Below are 16,363 nucleotides of genomic sequence, written 5' to 3'. Positions count from 1 at the left end.
GCTTGCAGAGTTGAGAATAGAAGCCTGCTATGTGGTGAATAGAAGCCTGGTGTGTGGTGAATAGAAGCCTGGTGTGTGGTGAATAGAAGCCCTCCGAGTCGTTAATAGAGGTATACTGGGTGGCAGATAGCAAGCGGTTTTTATGGTACAAGACTGTGTCTGTCACAGTGTAGTGTAATGGTGTTTAACGTTATGGGATTAGAGGTAACATTAGTTTGTTTGAGAGCTTGCAGCCACTCGACCTTTCCACTGTTGTTACACTTGTATACATTTAGCCATAACAGGAAATATAGCATGTACATTCTGTGGTTGGGCCATCTTGACCTTTTCGAAAATGTTTCGGAAATGGTCCCCATCGAGTTTTTATAGCTTGATCAATCTTGTAGTGTTGCGTGAAGAGGGAGTTTACACCTGTTTTGTGAGGTTAATACTTTTTGCAATTTGTTTTACCACAGTAGCCTTTCACATTATTGAATGGAACAAGTAACCCACGATTTAGTGTTGATTGTAACAGCAAAACATAGTAAACTGTGAACAATATACCGTAAACAAAAACGCATAACCTTTTGTTGGTGGTTAGATATGTTGCTATGTGCGGACACAACTTGGCCATGGCCCATCATGTCGTAATTCACAACATTTTGCTCCTATTACAGCGCCTTGGGGCGAACTGTGAAATACCTATGACTGTTGTGGAAATCAGACCAGGAAGCAACATATATATATGAATATTTAACTGAAATTTAGGGAAGAGTTTACGTTCCAGTGGATACTCGAGAATGGTAATGCTGTAATGCTGAGAAGTACGTTTCAATAATTCATAATGATGTTCATTCTCTTCCCTCAGAGGTTACTTGTCAGATCTTCCTACGAACCTCTGTTCTAATACGACCCTTTCATGCTGCGAGTGTTCAGGATTTGTGATTGGTTGCCATCAGCGACGTTGTTTCAAGAGTGATCATTCCTAATGCCTCGGTAATTCCCGTATACTTCGGGAAAACTATATAGAACCTCTTGCGCAAATGTTTCATTTAGACAGAACTGACTGAACTGATCAACGACAAGCTAGCTATCCGATCCCCGTGTGTCACCTCAACACATGTCCCCGATAGATAAGGCATATTTGTGTCCCCTGATTTTTGCTTGTATATGTCAAGTGGGGTCTAAGTCGCATTTGTCACCATTCGCCCCATTCCTCTCTAACCTCCAAGAGGACTCGTCCTGCTCTCAATGCTTGTTATGTACGAAAATACGACAAACCAATCAGAACGCAAGTAATGGTTTGGGTGCTTTGATAAAAATAATCCCGATTACTTACATCGTTTATGGCACTATGTCAGTGTTTAAAAATCATGAAAAATATGTGTCGTCATATCTGAGGTACTAAGAACGTAACCAACAGAATGTTTGTTTGTTTAAACATATTTTATTCACAGAGAAAAAGATAAGGAACAAGTTCTCCAACTTAGAATACCCTCTCCTTGGTATGTACATAGATAGCATAGATTCCTGCAACTAGAGATGACAGATGTGGACAAGTAGGTAGTAGAAGTGAAAAAGAGGTAGAGCTATACAGAATAACACAGAAATGCTATACAAATCGTTTTGTCTCACTGATGAATGATTGCACTAACTTGAAAACATTTGTATTTTCGCATGATGATAGGTCTGCACTTCCATCTAACAAAAGGTGTCACTATTGGCGGGTAGGAAATCCAGATACCTATGTACTGGATAACAAATGTGACCTGCTAGATAGAGGCTACGTTCGGCTGAAGGATACAGATGATTTCATTGCGACGTTCCCGCCACTGAAGAGGCACTTTACACATAACACAACTGCTGGTTGACGTTCTTCAGCAAATCTGGAACGAACCTTTTGCAATCAACAGTAGTTCAGCACAAGTGGCCAATAGGAATCTGGATCACCGCTTGGGAGTTCAGACGTATCCAGTGAAAGCTACTGATGGTTTGTGTGTTATTGTTAACAACGACACGTTTGAAAACTCGTCAGTTCGACTCCGGGCTGATGAGGACATTGAATCAACGTTTGGACCACATGTATTTGATATGTGACATTGGGAACAAAGCCATTTCAAGACTCTGGAGAGAAATGCACAAAATATCTAAACTGGATCATACATCGAACAGCATGTTTGTTTGTTTCATCATGTCTCACGGGTCACTAAACAACATTTCTGGAGTACACGAGCTGCCAATCAACATTCAAACGTTAACATCTCTGTTTTCTGCCCAGCAGTGCCCCAGTCTAGCCGGCAAGCACTAGCTTTTCATAATTCAGGCATATCAAGGATCCAAGCATCATCCGCCAGCAATCGTTACTGCCGATTCAGCAGTGACCCCCGAGGCCACTCGAGTGAGAACAACTATACCAGAGTTTGTAGACTTTTTACTTGCACATTCTACAATTGCAGGATTCGTGGCACACCGTTATCCCAACACCGGTTCTCCGTTTATACGGTTACTGTGCAAGACAATTGAGGACGTTCCTGAAAATCACATGATAGATATTCTGATCATGATAAACGAGAGGGTTGCCGCTATGGAGTTTAAAGCTTCATGTAAACTGATGTCTGTGCCCCAGTCGCAACTTAGAAAGCCCCTGTACCTGAAGAGACCGTCCATGATGACACCAATGCCACGTGACTGACCCTCTACTAGCTGTCCTGTTGTGAGGTTGCATACATGTTGTCAAGGCAACAGTCAACCCTGATTGTAGCCTGTGGATCTGTCAGTGACAAACCAAGGTGTTCAGATGGTTATAATCTCAGGACTGACAGTAGTTTGTGTATCTGTCAGTAACAAACCTAGTTGTTAGGATGGCTGTAATCCCTGGCTTGACTGTAGCATGTTGAACTGTCAGTGACAACCCTAGGTGTTCAGATGACTATAATCCCTGGACTGACGGAATCCTTTGGATCTGTCAGTGACACAACTAGGTGTTCAGATGGCTGCAATCTCTGATGGACGGAATCCTTTGGATCTGTCAGTGACAAAACTAGGTGTTCAGATGGCTGCAATCTCTGGACTGACGGAATCCTGTGGATCTGTCAGTGACAAAACTAGGTGTTCAGATGGCTGCAATCTCTGGACTAACTGTAATTTGTGGATCTGAGAATTGCGGAACCGTCAAGACAACAGACAGCCATGACGGACTGTAACACTCAGATTGGAATGTTGATGTTTTGATTATGTATAGTTTGTTGACATGAATTGATATTTGCAAGTTCATAGATTTGATGTACAGAAACATATTTACGGTAAACCTATGTAAATCACTCACATGAAATATTTGCATTATACATCGGTTTTGGGTGGTTTCGTAAAACTAAACTCACTCACTCACTCAGATTTGTTCATACTTTGTGTAAAGCAACTATCTTAAATTATGAACGGAAATAATCTAATTTAATATGTTTTGTCTCATTTGCCTGTTTATGATCAATTCATAACACCTTAAACACAAATATACCACAAACAAAAAGCATGGGAACCCCCTACAATTTGATGAGATGAGTGATGAGTTCATTTACACTCTAAGGTAAGTGTAACTTTTGTGTGGGAAAAGGTCCATTGCGGAAAGCTAGGGGAATCAAAGTTGCTGGTGAAACCTGTCAGAAACACGTACAAAGGCAAGGCAATTGTTCCCTTGAAAAAGGAGTTTACCCTGAAGATTAAATTGAACATCTTGGAAAATTAACTTCGGTGTGACATGGCCAATCCGAGCAGCATTTCTTTAAAAGGGAGGAAAATTAAAATGTTGTTTCAGAGTTTATTTACTGAGAGTAAATAACTGATTCAAACATGACATCTATGGTCAATTACAGTTAAATTATCAAATTTCAAAAGATTATATAATTATCCAGAGAGTGTTTGGGAAAACCACAGAGAGGTATGAAGCTACTTGGTCAGCGTAAAATGTGAGTATCTGGTGTGACCATCATGAGCATCCATAACACCATGGCAGCGGCGACCCATAGAATAAAGGAGATCCCGACTCCTGTCTTGACGAATGCTTAGATACTCTTGTTGAAGATACTCAGTTCTTAGAGTGACTGAGCTGGTGGATTAGACTGGCGCATGCGTCGATCGAGAGTATCCCACAGACGTTTAATGGAGTACAAAACGGGTGGTCGAGAAGGCCAGGAAGTAAGGTAACACCTGTACATTGTTTTGCTGGGGGGAGTCCTGCCAAAAACGTGCATGCTCCAAAGAACAACCGGTGACATTGGTGAAGGAAATGCCGTTGAACTGGTCTTCTGGCGAAAAAGTTTTGTACTGTCATGTGCTGTCCAAGGATTTGAGTTGTTTTGGATGATACGGCCGTGGTGTTTGAACGAAGATGTCTCAACCGGATGTAGCATTCCTGGGCTGCAGTAGTAACTTAGGTCGACCTGACCTGGGTTTGTCATTAAACCCCCCAGTATTGATGTATCGGGTCCAAAGGTTTGAGATGATCTGAACGGACACGCTGAAGTAACGTGCCACATAACCCGATGGCGTTATGTCGTTGAGCTTTTGTTATTTTTATTCCTTCTCGTGCCGTCTCTGGTGGCCAAAAGCAATGCATGTGGAGTACCATTGATGTTGCCTTTTAAAGGCTACAGTCATAGGCTTCAGTTAAAGATGACAGTTTCATGATGTATGTGCATTTCATGCGTTTTCATTTAGTGATTCACTTCAGACGTTTTTGTTCAACGTTTCTCTTTCCAAACGTTTTGTCTTCAGCAATTATTTTCCCTTTTATTTGGATTCAGCACGGACTGGTTTGTGTCAAATATTTTCCAAAAGTTCAGATTTTTCCTATGTCAAGTTTCGTTTTTGGAGAGTATACATATATGCCAATATATGTAAGATCAATACATGTCAACACTGCAGAGAACTGATGTTTTGGAGTACACGTCCCGAATTAAATTCACCATTTAGTCTTCAATATCTTGTTGGCCAAGGCATCCGTGGCGAGCCACCTCCTCGTGGTGGGTGCTGGGTAAGAGCTCGCCAACACCCCCGTAGTGGACCCGGGGGAATATTTGGTCCACTAACCCGTTTGCCGTGGGTTGCGGCCCTGTGTCGGTGGAGGAGGGGATCCTGGTGGTTGAGGGCAATGGGAGCAGGACCAGTGTTCCTATTGCTCAACACACCGCTTCGGCCCTGACTTCACCTAGACGGGTGGTTGAATGGGCCCGGTCCAACCAATCGGCTGGTCACGCCAAGCCCTGTGCATGATTTGTATCCATTTCATCGCACAAATTTGATTTTGGACTTGGTTTAATTTCGGTCTTGACTCTATTATTCATCAAAAACTTTTCTCATTTTGAATTATGTTGTTGTGATCTTTGCCTAGAGTCTTATGCCCAGAAGGCGGTGGCTCATGGGCCAATCTGGTGGACTAATTATTTTTAATTCCTCTGCTGGAGTATATCATCTGAGTATCCTTGGTGCTGCAAGTTGGATACCCACTTGTTTTTAGCATTGTCCTTGTGATACTCTGTGGTGGGTGGGGAGCTCGGATGATGAAATACAAAACAAATAACCATGGCTTATGAAACTCCTCTGAAGAAAACCAAACGTCAGCTTGAAGTAGATCCTGTTGACAATGACCTCAGATTGCCTAAACCAATCGATTACTGGCCACGTTTTCTAGTTATTGAGACGGAAGATAACACTCCATTTAAAATTAAACCCTTTTGCTGTGTGTAAGGGAATCCAAGGCATTGCTGGAGATGTAAAGACTATCAGGAAATTACGGTCTGGTGCATTGTTGGTTGAGTGTGCCAAAAAAGCAGCAATCAAGCAATCTGTTGAACACCAAAACATTTAAGTAAAGGAATTGTAAGAGACCATGATCGATTGGCCATGGAGTAAACTCGTGCACCTTGTCTGTTGTATGTGGTCACTGTAGTGAAAAGACCCACACAACAGAAGATTGTAACAGTACTGTTAAAAAATGTGTCAACTGTACAGGGAATCACCCATCTTACTCTAAGGACTGTCCTGTTTGGTAACACCAAATGGCAATTAATAAAATAAAGTTCACTCAAAACATCAGCTTTGCTGATGTAAAAAGACAAGTTCTAAGCTCGGGACAAACAGAAAGCTATGCTTCCATTGCGAAAAGAACTCCTGAAACAACATCTAGCATAGTTACTGTATCTGTCAGCTGTCAGACAGACTTAACTTGGGTCACAACGGATAATCCCAACCTTCTCTCACCCACTACAGCTACTCAAACAGGAGAATCACTTCCTGGTCCATCTCAAACACAATCGGAAACATCACCCATCTTGAATCGTCTTCACAATCGTCAACAAAGTCTCAACAAAGTCTCACTGAAACTAAAAGTGAAAAGTCAGATTTTGCAAAAAAAAACAAACTCAGTGGCAGAGCCCCAAAAGGGTCAGAAAATAAAATTCAATTATTCAATAAATATGGATCACTTGAAGACATGGACGTATCTGAAAACGTCCATTCTAGGGCACATAGCTTGTCGCCCTCCAAAAGAGTGCGGGGTAGATCCCCAATAAATCCCCCCAAAAGATAGTGTATTCCAATAATATTGTACAGTGGAACTGTAGAGGATTGAGGACTAATTTACACGAATTACAGCTATTAGTCCAGGAATTTACACCTTCAGCGATGTGTCTCCAAGAGACATATTTAAAACAAACAGATACATTTGACCTTCGTCATTTTAATGCATATCATTCTTTTTCACCTCCGGGTGATAGAGCCACTGGCGGGTCATCCGTTCTAGTCAGACAAAACGTTATTCAAAGCCCTGTTTCACTAAATACTAATATGCAGGCTGTTGCTGTGAGACTTACGTTACATGTAGCGTTTACGCTATGCTCTCTCTATATTTCGCCGTCTTCGATGTTTGCCAAAACTGATCTTCAGGCTCTATATGACCAACTCCCGAAGCCCTGTATTATAATGGGAGATTTAAATGGGCACAACCCACTCTGGGGTAGTGTAACAACAAACACTAAAGGGAAATTGTTGGAGGACTTTTGTTCTGACAATGATTTATGTATTTATAATGATGGTTCCAACACATATTTACACCCTGGGACAGGGACCTATTCTGCTCCCGACTTGTCATTGACAAATTCAGTACTACTAAATGAATTCGAATGGTCAGTCCACGATGACCTCTGTGGAAGTGATCATTTTCCTACTATATTAAAAGCTGTAACTCCATCTGATGTTTCTCCATCATCAAGGCGAAATTTTAAAAAGGCTAACTGGGCTTTATATGAAACACTGTGTGCTGAGAAACTTAAACCTGAACGTTTTATTGACGTTCCTGGTGCTATTAAATGCTTTTCTGATCAACTGAACTCCATAGCTGATGAGTGCATACCAAATTCCTCTGCAGTTCCACACATAAGAAAACCATGGTTCAACGATGAGTGCAAACAGGCTAGGAAGGCAAGGAAAAAGGCAGAACATTATTTCCGTTGCCATCCCATGGTGCATAATTTAAATAAATTTAAAATTTTAAACGCTAAAGCGCGGCGTACTTTTAAACAAAACAAACGGCAATCTTGGCAAAATTATGTATCCAAAATAAATTCTCGGACACCCATGTCCAAGGTATGGAACATGGTCCAGAAAATCAAAGGTAAAGGTACTAAATCTACTGTCCATCATCTTAAACATGGAGATCAATTACTTACTGATAAATTAGATATTGTGAATAAACTGGGCGAAGCTCTCGCTAAACACTCTTCCTCTTCTAATTATATACCTAAATTTCAGCAATATCAAAAACAACAAGAAAAGAAAACTACTAATTTCAATTCTAATAATGGGGAAGATTATAATGAAACTTTTTCTATTCATGAACTCCATACTGCTCTTGATCAAGCTCATGACACTGCTACTGGAGCTGATAACATCCTTTATCAGCTCCTGAAGCACTTACCAGAATCCTGTTTAGAGACGCTCTTGTCAATTTTTGATGATATTTGGACTTCCGGGAAATTTCCTTCTTCATGGCGTGATGCTATAGTAGTGCCAATACCTATACGTGGACGTGATCATACGGATCCATCCAATTATCGTCCGATTTCATTAACTAGCTGTGTTTGCAAGACCATGGAACGCATGATAAATAATCGACTTGTTTGGTACTTGGAGACAAATAACCTTATCACAGATATACAATGTGGTTTCCGTAAAAACAGAAGTACTGTCGATCATTTAGTGCGTTTAGAATCATTTGTGAAAAACGCGCTGATTAATAAACAACATGCTGTGTCTATCTTTTTTGATCTTGAGAAGGCATATAACACAACCTGGAAGTATGGCATTCTGAGAGATTTACATGATTTCGGTTTGCGAGGTCGTTTGCCTGAATTCATAGGCAAATTTTTAAATAACAGACAATTTCAAGTCCGAGTGGGTTCTACCCTGTCTGATCATTACGATCAGGATCAGGGTGTTCCACAAGGCAGTATTTTGTCAGTCACACTTCTTAGTATAAAGATAGTTTATCAAAAGTTTTAAACGATTCAATTGATGGATCGTTATTTGTAGATGATTTTAATATTTCTTGTCGTGGTAAAAATATGCATACCATTGAACGACAACTACAGTTGTGTTTAAACAAAATTAATAAACGGTGTCTTGAAAACGGCTTTAAATTTTCTAAATCGAAAACTAACTGTATACATTTTTGTCGTAAATATAAACCACATAAAGACCCTGAACTATCTCTAGATGGCACACCAATTAAAGTTGTGAAGGAAGCTAAGTTCTTGGGTCTCATTTTTGACACACACTTAACGTTTTTACCGCATATTAAATCACTTAAAACTAAATGCCTGAAAGCACTTGACTTGTTGAAAGTGGTTTCAAATTCTAAATGGGGAGGGGATCAAGCTACCCTTCTCCATCTATATCGATCTCTCGTGCGTTCTAAACTAGATTATGGCTCCATTGTCTATGGTGGAGCCTGCAAAAGCAACTTAAAACTATTAGATTCAGTCCATCATCAAGGTCTGAGACTTTGTCTTGGCTCCTTTAGAACTTCACCTGTTGACAGCCTGTATGTCGAGGCTGATGAACCATCTCTTGAGCAGCGACGCATAAAATTAGCTTTACAGTATGTAACAAAACTATATTCAAATGAGTCAAACCCTGCATATAACTGTGTTTTCAATCCCCTGTGTGAGGATTTATACAATAAGAAATCTTCTCTTGTTCCGCCTCTTGGTTTAAGAATAAAACCACTTATTTCTGCTGCCAGCATTGAGCTGGAAAACATAGCTCCTTCCCGTCTTCTTTCTTCTCCTCCTTGCCAGATGGTTAGGCCAGAAGTTGACCTAACATTAACGACATTTAATAAATCAGAAACGAATGAATTACAGTATAAACAAGAATATAATCAACTGAAACATAAATATAGCAATTATAAATCCTTATTTACAGATGGGTCCAAGGACGGTGGCGCTGTGGCTTGTGCCACTGTCATTGGATCCAGAACAATATCGTCTAGATTACCAGATAAGAGTTCTATTTTTAGAGCAGAAGCTAACGCCATACTAACAGCTCTTAAATATATTCAAAGACACCCGAAACGTAAACAGTATATAATATATTCCGACTCTCTTTCTTGTCTTCAGGCTATTAAAAATATCTCTTGCAAACATCCACTTTTAATTGAAATTATTGAATTGTACAAAAGGCTTGCCACTGGCCAATACGACATCGTCTTTTGTTGGTTACCCAGCCACGTAGGCATTTCTGGTAACGCAATGGCCGATCTTGCTGCCAAGGCAGCACTCAACAAATCTGTGACACCACTTCTTATTCCATACTATAAAGCTAGCATTAGAACTTACATCCGTGATCTGATGCAAAAGAAGTGGGACACCCAAGTAGGTATAAATAAATTACATGAAATAAAACCGTATATTGGTTACACCTACTTGGGTTGTCAGTCCAGATTTGAAGAGGTTATTTTAAGACGATGTCGTATTGGCCATACTAGATATACTCATGTGCACCTGTTAAAAGGTGAGGATCCTCCGTTTTGTATCCCTTGTGATGAGAGAGTCACGGTCAAGCATATTCTGCTTGACTGTGTTGAATTCTCCATCACAAGGGATAAATTTTACAGTTAAAACAATGAAGGATCTTCTTATCAGCGTTAATTCATATTTAATTATAGGTTTTTTAAAAGAAATTGATTTTTTGATGGAATTTTGAATGTTATGTAGTGTAAATAGATGTATTTTAATGATTGGTAGTTTGGATTAGTAACTTGAATTGTTGGTGCCTGTACCCTCAAAGGGGGTTGAAGTATTGTAAAATTATTGTCCTCCTGAGAGGGTACGCAAGTCCACAAATATTCACAGTAAATTTAAGTCTACCAGGATTTTAATCGTAGTATTCACGTGATTTTAATTTCGGCTAACTTTTCATACAATCGCCAGCAGCTAAAAGGATGGTGTAAATCCAACTAGGGACCATGTAGGTAGCAAAGGTACTGTAAGTCCCCATGGTTCCTAGTGTTGTGATCTACCTTCTGTTGTTGGCGATCTATAGTCTGTTTTTATACTGTATTGTCTAAATAGTGCTATTAGTTTTAACTTTCCATGCTAGTTTTAATTGAAATTGTGATATTCTAGTTGTTTTACTGTCCTTCGGCGACAGGTTTTTATGATGTATATATGCTCTTTTTCATTGTTGAATGTTCTCGTCACGATATGGCTGAGATATTGCCGATGTGAACCGGTGTCAAATATTAACTCACTCACTCACTTGTTGACCAAACACAGTGACTTCATTTAAGAGAACTCATGGCTGTATTACACACTATTCTACCGTTGTATGAAGAAATTAATGACTACAGTGTAAATATTCTATCAACTATAGAATAACCAACCATGCCTGAAAGTAACGTTGTATTCTAGTAGAAAGAAACTGTTGTGGCTTTTAGCGAAATTCGTTGGCTTTGTATAGGGGGCCGTTTTCTTCGTACATGTAAACGTCTTCACGTACATGCAATAATGTTTTTGGACATTTCGTGAGATGTACATATTGTTGCATTACCTTTCAAGGTGTGTCCTTACCAAAGGCTGTAGTTAAAATATTTCTTATCTGTCCCACCTTTGACTCGCACATGGTATATAAGATTCGAATCCACTACCAACCTGAGCAGCTAGAATGTCACTGATTGTTGTTTTAGCGTTTCTGTGCAGCGCAGGTGCAAACCTGATCGTTTATGATGGCCCTGGAAGTGGGGTGAACCCATCCAACAAGTATGACGTGTATGCGAGTCAAGACGGGCACAAACACAAATTATTTGTGTACATGAGCACTGCTGAAAAACGCAATGAAGAAGCCGAAAAGAAAAACAGGACCCAGTCCTGGACGAGTTTTGCTTTCACTGGTGGACCTGTGACAGTTGAAGTCCACACAAAAGTGAAGGACTTCAGCAAATGTACTGTCAGACCAAGAAGCTACAACTACAAGTGTCAGAAATCAGGGCACAACACTGCAACATTCCACATAGATAAGGCCTTAAAGATGATGTCGGTTGAATTTGATTACGACACTGGTGATGGTTATGCTACCGACATCAGAGACAAGCTGTTCATCTTCGCCGACCCTCCAGAAGGTAAGACGCCCAATCCCCATGACCAGGGCGTGTTGTTCTACGGTCCCGGGGTGCACGTACTTGGAGGCACGAAGACAGTCGAGTGTAAATCTGGGATCAAGGAGATTTACCTTGCCCCTGGATCCTATCTCCATGGATCTCTGGACCTCCAGTGTGACGGCATCAGACTCCACGGACGAGGTATCATTTCCACGGAAATGTTTGCTCACAAGTCCAGTGCTATTGGTTGGGCCATCATCCAGGGAAGAGCTGACCACACTACTGTGGAGGGAATCACAATGGTGGATCCATCAAGGTTTTATTACAGGCTCCTGCAAGATCATAATGTCGTGAGGAATGTTAAGATGGTGGCCGCTTGGACAGGCAACTCTGACGGAGTTGCCCAAGGTGACTACGGCTTGCTAGAAGACACTTTCATCATCGCTGATGACGCCTCTGTTAAAGTAGGTTGTGATCAGACATGTCTTTATGAATTGTATGTGTTACATGTATATGTAAAGGAAATGTGTACACTGGGAAAGACTTTTGGGACTAAAATGTAAATTACTCTCTGTATAATTATGTAAGGAGATCGTAAATGATGTGGGAGGATCACACAGATATATACACACAATTTCATATTTGAAATTTCCCCTAAAGGCTTGTGCTTTGCTGCTGCTGTGTTTAAAAGAGACAAAATGGCTTGAGACATAAAATGTACGTCGGTAAGAAGTGGTACATATTCCAGAAAACAGCAAACGTATTCAGTCTCATGTTGCTCAGGTTTCTATCAGTATTTGAAGAATTATCACCTTGAATGTCTATCATGTATACATTTCAGTTCCATGGGGACCATCTCAAAATCCAACGGTTGGTAATCTGGCAAATGCAAAATGGCGGCGTCTTTTTAACCGGATATGGTACAGAGAGAGTGGACGACGTCTCAGTTGAAGACTGTGACGTCATACATACCGACTGGTGCGACTTCAAGGGCAGGTGCATGCATGTCAGCGGGAACGACGCCGTCATTGACAACAGCGGCACTGAACACTTCCACATCTCCAACATACACTTCAAGGACATTAGGGTGGAGGGATTAGTACAGAGAATCGTCCGATATGCCTTCCGTGACGACGCAGATGGTACTGTCTCTCATGTCACGGTGGAGAATCTGAGTGTTGATGAACAACCTTTACATGACCAGATGCATAATGAATTGTCGGGCTCCAAAAATGGACGTATCGTCGACTGGAAGTTCATTGACTTGACTATCGGCGGTCACTGCGTCAACGACTACAAGACACCGGCGGCAGACTTCGTCATTGACGAGCGCACAGCTGATGTGACGTTTGAGTGTCGTGGCCATCATCCACCTCTGGTTGGGTAGGTATGTGGATCACGTCCTCACTTGTACAATAAACTGGTTAAAAATTCTTGTTCTCATGTCTTTCATTGAGTCGTTTGCTGTTTACTATGTCAATTAGTTTGAGAATAGTTGGGATCATTAACGACAGATCTTCTGCTCCCTCTGGTCTTGATCAATACAAACGTTCTCATTGGTCCGATGAAGAGCAGGCTGTTCGATCGGTTCGTATGGTTGGTTGGATAAGATGCTGGAACAATCGGTCGTTGAAGAGCTCGAGGGTCAGGTTTGAAGTTTCCTTTGGCTGGCAACGTTAGTAAGCGCCCTGTCACACTCATGCGTGTCTCAATTATATATGAGTTGCGCGTTGAGATTTCTTTCATTCTCCGTTATATGCACAATACACACCCCATATGCATCTCAGTCGGGCGCCCGTGATGATGAGAAGTTGATGTTCACTTCACTAGTAAGGAAAACAGAGGGAAACAGCCGCCTGTTTAATGAGCCTGGAGTATACTCGGAATACGCCTAACATCCGTCGGAAGTGCATCAGACTGGACAGAAAAATAGTGTTACGCAAATTATACGCAATGGATGCGATGAATTACTAGCTGCATAAGGAATTGATAGGCACTTCTTATACGCAAAAGTGTGACAGGACTATAATATCGGCTAACACCCTTTAGTGCGTAGACCGGTGTCAGATTAATGTCGTGTATGGGACCAGTGCCGAGTTCGGTGAGAGTGAGGGGTGGACATTGACGTACACATCTGTCTATGACATCCCTGACGTGTTCACTATGATACCTGCAGTGCTGGTCTTGATATGAAATGGGGCTTTAGCTTTTGTAGGCATTAGTTCACAATTCTCGATGGATGGCTGCAAACCCATCTTTGAAGATAAAATGTTACTCAGAGTACACTCAAGATTTGTAACAAAAAAAAAAAAAAAAAACGCAAAAAAACTTGTCTAATATTCCTGTCCCTATCGTCTTAACCTGTGATATAGACGTTCAGTAATTGGATGGCATATCCGTGTTTTGCATGCAAATGCCAAATGTGCAGTCCTTTTCAAATCGTCAGGAACTTTACACAGACCCCTTGTTGCAACACATAAACGCATATGTGTCGGTTGACAAAACTTGTATATAATAACCAGAAGCATCTGCTAATAGCAGGCTCTGTTGTGTTGTCCGACTGTATCATTGTATATATAGGAATCAATATCACATGGTGATGGTTCTGTGTTACTGCGAAATAGTGAGTGATTCACAAACAAATACAAAGACCCGTGAGTATTGTTGCGGTTAAGAATTTGCCGTGACAAAAGGTGTAAGAAATCCCCTGTGAACCAGCAAAACAGAACAAAGACAAGTCTAAAACATTCAAATAGTGTATTATTAATAAGCACAGTGGGCAAGTTATACAAAGTCACAAATCAATTTCACCATACCGATTTCAAATACAATACAAATGAGATACAATCTAAGGCAATGGGTCACAAATATAAAGCAAACCCACCAAAGTCTTAGTGCGAGAGAGAAACAGTTATGCAGAATGTAACACAGCGAGTGGTCAGGCAGTAGTAGGTCAGGCGTTGACTGATTTTGATGATGTATACTTCAGTAATGTGTGTCCGTGTTCTTCACAACACGGCAACGCACCTTTATATATATATTCAGTCATAGTTTCGAGAACTTTCGAGCACTTACGACCATCGCCACTAACGTGGAATGCCCTCGAATAGTGTCCCGGAAGTCAGCAATAATCAAAACAAACTCATGTGGAGGTAACTCTAAAGTACTTCTGGAAAGCCTGCTGCCAAGATCCCAAAAGTGCTGACCATCTATTATACGAAATGTGACCCTTCATAATAATTATTCAAAACACTAAACGTTGTCACCCAAAAATAAGTATTACTTATTTCATAACAAAACATACAGAAAATACACACTCGTAACAATATATGGTATAAGTCTGGAACTGAATCAGATACCGTCTTTGTCAGTGATGCATCTACCACAAACCATTCAGAAACTTTACTGAGGCTCGAATATTGTAAACATGATAAAGCAAAACCAGGACGTTTCTTATATATTTCAGGCGGAAAGGGCATAATTACTATTGTGAACATCAAAATCTGAATGTACACAAGCATCTTGTGTGTGTTGTCTCTCAGGTAAGGGATTACGCGTCTGTTATGTAAGTATGATCTGGCATATCACTCATGAAAGTTCTGTCGCACCCTTCTTGGGTTCCAGTTCGTGTGCACGTTAGGTACAACTAGGTTATATTAAAGGTCACATGCAACCAAAAAATCAAACATAATTAAAACACATTTATCACTTATTCATGACATATAATATACATTGCTGCTTTTAAAAAAACAAATAAACAAAATTATAAGCGTACAATCGCGATTCAAAAGTGCAATATTTTGTACTTGGGCTTACTTCCCCCGAAACGAAGCCCTCGGGAGACCGAACCCAGTCATAGCGGGTGGATATGCACTCAAGTTTAACGACGGCTTCCGATTGGCTGTTCCATTTGCTGACATGCTGAGGGTTCATTGTGTGTACAGAAAGATGATCTGTTTGATGGGCATTTTAGAAGTATAGCCAGTCACAAGAAAGTAAGATCCTTTGTGGACTTCTTTTTGTGTACTTGATGCGTCGTTTCAGTATGGATTCATATTCTGTTGTCAAGCAAAATCATATACACCAAAAGAAGTCGATATCCATGACGAATGTATATAGAGATGTTAGGTTTTGAAAATACATGTTCTCTGAATTTGCGCTCGATCCAATAAAAAATCATGTCAGTAGAGATGGTAAACTACTGCGTGGCTCCAGCCATCTGTCATTCGTCCAAGTACAAAACAGGACTAGAATCTGGAGTTTGCACAAGTTTCCGTCACATTCAGTCATCCGAATAAAATGTATGTAGTTTGTTTGCAACCCACAGACATAAAAACATGTCATGTGAATCACACGTGCCTAATTACATAATGTGGCAGACACGGGACTCGGGTGCACGAGTCATAAATCAACTTATTTTCTTTATGTCGTATAGTCTGATAGGTGTTAAGTTCAAATTGCACGTTGTCAATGATTGAAGCTGTGTATTGCATGTTGTCTTTAGCAGACAGGCAGACAGACATATAGGTGTGAATAAACGAGACACTGAGTTTTCTCTGTGACAGAGACTGCTTGCCACAGTCAACAAGTTGTTTTACGTAACGAGTAGATTATGTACTTGTTTGTGTACACAACCGAGATTAGACTATTGCTCACGACCTCAGACGCTGGGCATGCATACTGTTTCAAGCTCCGCGAACCTATTCACTGCGCATGCGTTATGGACGCAGCGCA

At 40.7% G+C, this 16,363-nt stretch overlaps 1 protein-coding gene and 1 pseudogene across 1 annotated transcript; both read left to right on the top strand.

The window, feature by feature from the left end:
* Positions 1–1,521: 1,521 nt before the first annotated feature.
* LOC137284011 (caspase-3-like) lies at positions 1,522–2,671 on the top strand (annotated as a pseudogene).
* Positions 2,672–11,149: 8,478 nt separating this feature from the next.
* LOC137284166 (dextranase-like) lies at positions 11,150–13,065 on the top strand. Its single transcript, XM_067815882.1, has 2 exons — positions 11,150–12,093; positions 12,471–13,065. The coding sequence occupies exons 1-2, from the start codon at positions 11,197–11,199 to the stop codon at positions 13,014–13,016; spliced, it is 1,443 nt and encodes a 480-aa protein (XP_067671983.1). The 5' UTR covers positions 11,150–11,196; the 3' UTR covers positions 13,017–13,065.
* The last annotated feature ends 3,298 nt before the right edge of the window (positions 13,066–16,363 follow it).

This window comes from Haliotis asinina, chromosome 5 (assembly GCF_037392515.1).
Source record: "Haliotis asinina isolate JCU_RB_2024 chromosome 5, JCU_Hal_asi_v2, whole genome shotgun sequence".
Classification (NCBI taxonomy): Eukaryota; Metazoa; Mollusca; class Gastropoda; order Lepetellida; family Haliotidae; genus Haliotis; species Haliotis asinina.
The sequence above is the reverse complement of the archived record's forward strand: the minus strand, read 5'-3'. Positions and strand labels throughout refer to the sequence as shown.

Coding starts and splice junctions, on each gene's coding strand:
- LOC137284166 (XM_067815882.1), top strand. CDS start 11,197: ATGTCACTGATTGTTGTTTTAGCGTTTCTGTGCAGCGCAGGTGCAAAC. Junction 12,094..12,470: donor CTGATGACGCCTCTGTTAAA/GTAGGTTGTGAT, acceptor TATACATTTCAG/TTCCATGGGGACCATCTCAA.